The sequence below is a fragment of the Lipotes vexillifer genome, unplaced genomic scaffold (genome assembly GCF_000442215.2).
Source record: "Lipotes vexillifer unplaced genomic scaffold, Lipotes_vexillifer_v1.1 scaffold10, whole genome shotgun sequence".
In the NCBI taxonomy this organism is placed as follows: Eukaryota; Metazoa; Chordata; class Mammalia; order Artiodactyla; family Lipotidae; genus Lipotes; species Lipotes vexillifer.
In genome coordinates, this window is record NW_006792541.1 from 1,189,265 (window position 1) to 1,193,990 (window position 4,726).

The window sequence follows — 4,726 nt, forward strand, 5'->3', positions numbered from 1 at the left end:
TGTCATACAGAGTGAAGTAAGTCAGAAAGAGAAAGACAAATACCGTATGCTAATACATATATATGGAATTTAAGGGGGAAAAAAATGTCATGAAGAACCTAGGGGTAAGACAGGAATAAAGACACAGACCTACTAGAGAATGGACTTGAGGATATGGGGAGGGGGAAGGGTAAGCTGTGACAAAGCGAGAGAGAGGCATGGACATACATACACTACCAAATGTAAGGTTGATAGCTAGTGGGAAGCAGCCGCATAGCACAGAGAGATCAGCTCGGTGCTTTGTGACCACCTGGAGGGGTGGGATAGGGTGGGTGGGAGGGAGGGAGATGCAAGAGGGAAGAGATATAGGAACATATGTATATGTATAACTGATTCACTTTGTTATAAAGCAGAAACTAACACACCATTGTAAAGCAATTATACTCTAATAAAGATATAAAAAAAAAACTAAGGGAGAAATTGCTCTTATAAGTATAGAAGAATGAAAATTTAAATATCTGGCAGCCTTATAATTGCTTTTTTTTTGGTAACCTCTTGAGAGCTCCCATCATGAAAAGAGGTCCTCTCAATCAGTGTTTCTTAGTTGATTTAAAATTTTCAAATTACCAAGCATCCTGCTAAAGTGGGAGTCTAGGTCCAAGTTTTTAGATCTTATTGCTACCTCGTATTAACCACATCATCCTTCTAGTAGGGGCAGCTAGAGGGGTATTGGGCCAGGGGTGTGCATGAATAAAGTAGGATTCCTGGAAACAGCCGGATTGGTGTGATGGGTTCATGCTGCCTGCGAGGCTGCCCAGAGGAGGTGGGCTTTGTAGATTTTCTTGAATTTGAGAAGTCACAGGCTCCATCGCCTTCAAGGAGGCAGCGGTGCACTGGCAAGGCCTGGAGGGCTTCCTGGAGGACAGAGCAGTTCAACAGAGCAGTCAACCCAGCCCAGTGGTAACCTGGCTCGCTGTCCCTGTTTTTCAGTAACCATGGACCCAAACATGTTGAGAAGTGATGTCTTCGTTGATTTTTTGAAACTGGTGCAGCTGGTAAGCTTGCTTTTCTTGACTAAGGTCATTATTTCACTGCAGAATATGTCTCCATGTGTGCTTTTCTGGTCATCAGCCCTACAGAGCCTGGATTCAGGTAAAATACATTCATTTGGAGTAACAGGAAAATGGTTCCTATTTTGTTGCTTTGGAAGTTTAGATTCTAGATGGAAAATTAAGTGTGTCACTTGACCTTTTGCCCATTTTATTTAAGCAGATAATTTTTTTCCTGTAGCTTAAGCATTGTGCATCTCAAAACTGGCCATGGAGGAGAGAACCTTTTACCACTAAGGGCCCCCATGACAACTGTGGGACCCTACTTTTGTAGCTGGGACTTCCAAGTGTGCCACAGTGAAGACCTCAGGACAGCAGTAATAGCCATGCCAGCTATCACCTGTATATTCTCTGCTCCTAACTTTATCGTAAACAGATCATGGAGAAAATTCAGTCTCAACAGAATGACAGACAGCAACTCCCTTTCCTTTGTTGGTCTAAAGAACAACTGGCCTCTTGTCCCCTAGAGGCTGGAACTTGGCCAAGTACATTTGTTTAGCACAGCACCCATTCAGGTGGTACACATAGGAACATTTTTATGCCTGCATGTACATTCTTTTCTTTTAATATGTAGATTTAATTAATTAATTAATTTTTGGCTGCATTGGATCTTCGTTGTTGCACGCGGGCTTTTCTCTAGTTGCGGCGAGCGGAGGCTACTCTTCATTGTGGTGCTCAGGCTTCTCACTGCGGTGGCTTCTCTTGTTGCGGAGCACGGGCTCTAGGCATGTGGGCTCAGTAGTTGTGGCACGCGGGCTTCAGTAGCTGTGGCTCGCGGGCTCTAGAGTGCAGGCTCAGTAGTTGTGGCGCACGGGCTTAGTTGCTCTGGAGCACGTGGGATCTTCCTGGACCAGGGCTCGAACCCGTGTTCCCTGCCTTGGCAGGCGGATTCTTAACCACTGCGCCACCAGGGAAGCCCAGCGTGTACATTCTTTACTGAATGGAAGAGCTTCAAAAGGATTGAAATTGCACAATGACGTGATATTACTGAACTGGCTCCTTAGGTCAGGGAAGAATGATCAGACGTGTAAAAACTGGGAGCAAATTTGCATTCACTCAGTTGTTCAAGTGTGTTGACAAGCTTACTGGTCCAGCCAACTGAGAAATGCCCCTAGAGCCTCCCCTCCCATTGTATAATTGCTCGTACTTTCACATACACTTAATGGTATGTGTGTATATATATATGTATATATATATAGTTTTCTTTTCTTTGAAAAGGTTGTTTTTGAGGCAGTGCTGGTGGTAACATTCCAACAGCACAAAAGGGTCTATGATGAAAGTAACCTTGCTTCCACCACTGGTCTCCAGGGCCCCCCCTCAGAGACAACTGTTGTTTACAGTTTAATGTATGTCCTTTCTACACATTTCCATGCACATGCAAGCATTCATATATATGCATATCTTTTTTTGCTTTACAGATAAGCACACATTCTACCCACTTTCTGAACCTTGTTTTTCAAAGTTTACATCTTGCGAATCATTCTATGCGAATGCATGGAGGTACAGTCAGCCGTGGTTCTGTCATCTTTGTGTGCATTATGGTTTTTGCTTTCAATGCTTTCTAAAAATCATTCAGAGGGTGGCAGTGTTTTGGAGCTTTGTTTTGAGTGTCTTTTTTTCCTGATAATTTAAAGGAGTTTTTTTTTTTAATGTGTTTTTCTTTCCTCCTTTCTTTCTTTCTTTTTAATTGGGATATAGTTGTTTTACACTGTTGTGTTAGTTTCTACTGTACAGCGAACTGAAGTGGATTTCCCTGTGCTATACAGCAGGTTCTCATTAGTTATCTATTGTACACATATTAGCGTATATATGTCAATCCCAATCTCCCAATCCATCCCACCCCACCTTTCCCCACTTGGTGTCCATACACTTGTTCTCTACATCTGTTTTATTTGAGTTTAGTGCTCTCGTGTTTAGTGTTATCTGTATAACTGCACAGAAACCTTTTGCCCCCACTGCATTTTGCAGCATCTCTTCCTGCTTCTTCTGATGAGATTTTCACTTTTGCAATGGCTTTATTTTTCGCTTCTGTTGCTTCCGTGAACTTGGCCAGCTTCCTTTCACGTCTATTTGCTTACCTCTTTTTTGAGACCTTGATTTGTTCTTTGAGGTCTGAGTTCAGAGAAACCTTATTTTGATTAACACAGCCATTGTTTTCATCTCCTTGGTGGCATCACTTTTGGGGGGGATATATTTTTCACCCTTAGGTGGTCATGTTTCTTTCCTCCTTTCTTGCGGGATTTTTGCCTCTGGTTCTCCCAGGTGATCCATCAACTTTGAAAGGGGTGCATTCAGTGAGCCAGCTGATGGCTGACCCACGGTGTTGGGAGTTGCTGGAGCTGAGCTGGTAGAACCTGTCTGCCGTACTTCTGGATCTTGCCTCTCCGTTTCTGAGGACTTTCTCACTAACACTTTGCCCCAGGCCAGAGCGGCATGTCTGCAGTGAAACCCAAACCACAGTTTCTCTTATCAAGATCACCTCTTCAACCATCCTGCTGACTAATCAGCCTCAGAACTGGCTTAGTGGTTAGGAGTGCAGGCTCAAAGTGAGATGGTCAACGTTCAAATTTTGGCTGCCCTACTTTGGATTTGTGTTTACGTAGTCTCTTTGTATCTCAGTCTCCCCATCTGTAAAATGGGGAGAATGGCTCCTCTCTTAGTGTTGTTGGGAGGATTAAGTGAACCAGTGCTCTTACTTAAATGTAATCTGGCCACTGTTATAACACTTATGAGGTCCTCCTGCTATTACCAACGCCAGTCCTTTTTCCTCTTCCCAGCCTGCTGAGAGATTGCTTCCGGCAAAGATGGCGGGCCAGCACATCTCTCCCCAGATACTAGGTGGTGTCAAATGGGCCCAGAGTTGTGCTCCCAGACCTGCCTAGTGCCTCCTGATGAACTTCTCTAACACAGCTTCTATGTGGCTTGAGGCCTGCCCACTGCACCTTTGTACCTCTGCTTCCCTCCTCCCCGACCAGACCCAATTTTCACCAGAGACAGCCCCTCTGAAAACCCAGTCGTCCAGGCTTGGGACCATTTTCAGCTTCTTCAAAGATGGTGAGGTGTGGGTCTGCCAGACCGTTAAAGCAGCCCAAGGAGCAGGGATTGGGAAGTCTCCCCACCTCAATATTATACAGACCCCACCTAAATATTTTCACTGCCTTTGATAAGTGCCTGGCCTGCAGTTTCCCAGTGGTTATTGCCAAATAATCACACGTTCGCGGGCGTGGCTCTCCAGGGCTGAGCAAGTCCAAGCACATCTTCCTGTCTCTGGGCAAGGACGCACTGTGTGAGAAACGTGAATACATGTGACCGCGTAGGAGCCTTCCGAGGAGCCTCTATCAAGGATGGCCAAAGGCAAGCTGCAGTCATCAGAGAGGGTTGCCTCTACAGGGCATTCCGTCTGGGCCAGACCCAGTGCTTTCTGTGCGGTATCTCATTTATCCCTCACAACTTGTTGAGGACGGTGCTGTTAGTGTCTCTTTTTCAGGTTAAGTAATTTGTCCAAGGACCCACATCTTCATAAGTGGAAGCCCAGCGAGCCTGGATCCACTGACGTCATGAGATATTTCTAGAGTGGTGGCAGCCCCCCAGCCCCGCCCCCCACCAGGTACCCCTTGTTGTGTGTGTCTAGCCTCCAC

At 45.4% G+C, this 4,726-nt stretch overlaps 1 protein-coding gene across 1 annotated transcript in view; it reads left to right on the forward strand.

Moving 5' to 3' along the window:
• The window catches only part of SNX31 (sorting nexin 31), a 61,583-nt gene that overhangs the window by 14,530 nt on the left and 42,327 nt on the right, over window positions 1-4,726 (forward strand). The window contains exon 4 of the mRNA XM_007465740.1: window positions 970-1,034. Coding sequence (XP_007465802.1) covers window positions 970-1,034 — 65 coding nt within the window. The remainder of the gene's footprint in view (window positions 1-969; window positions 1,035-4,726) is intronic.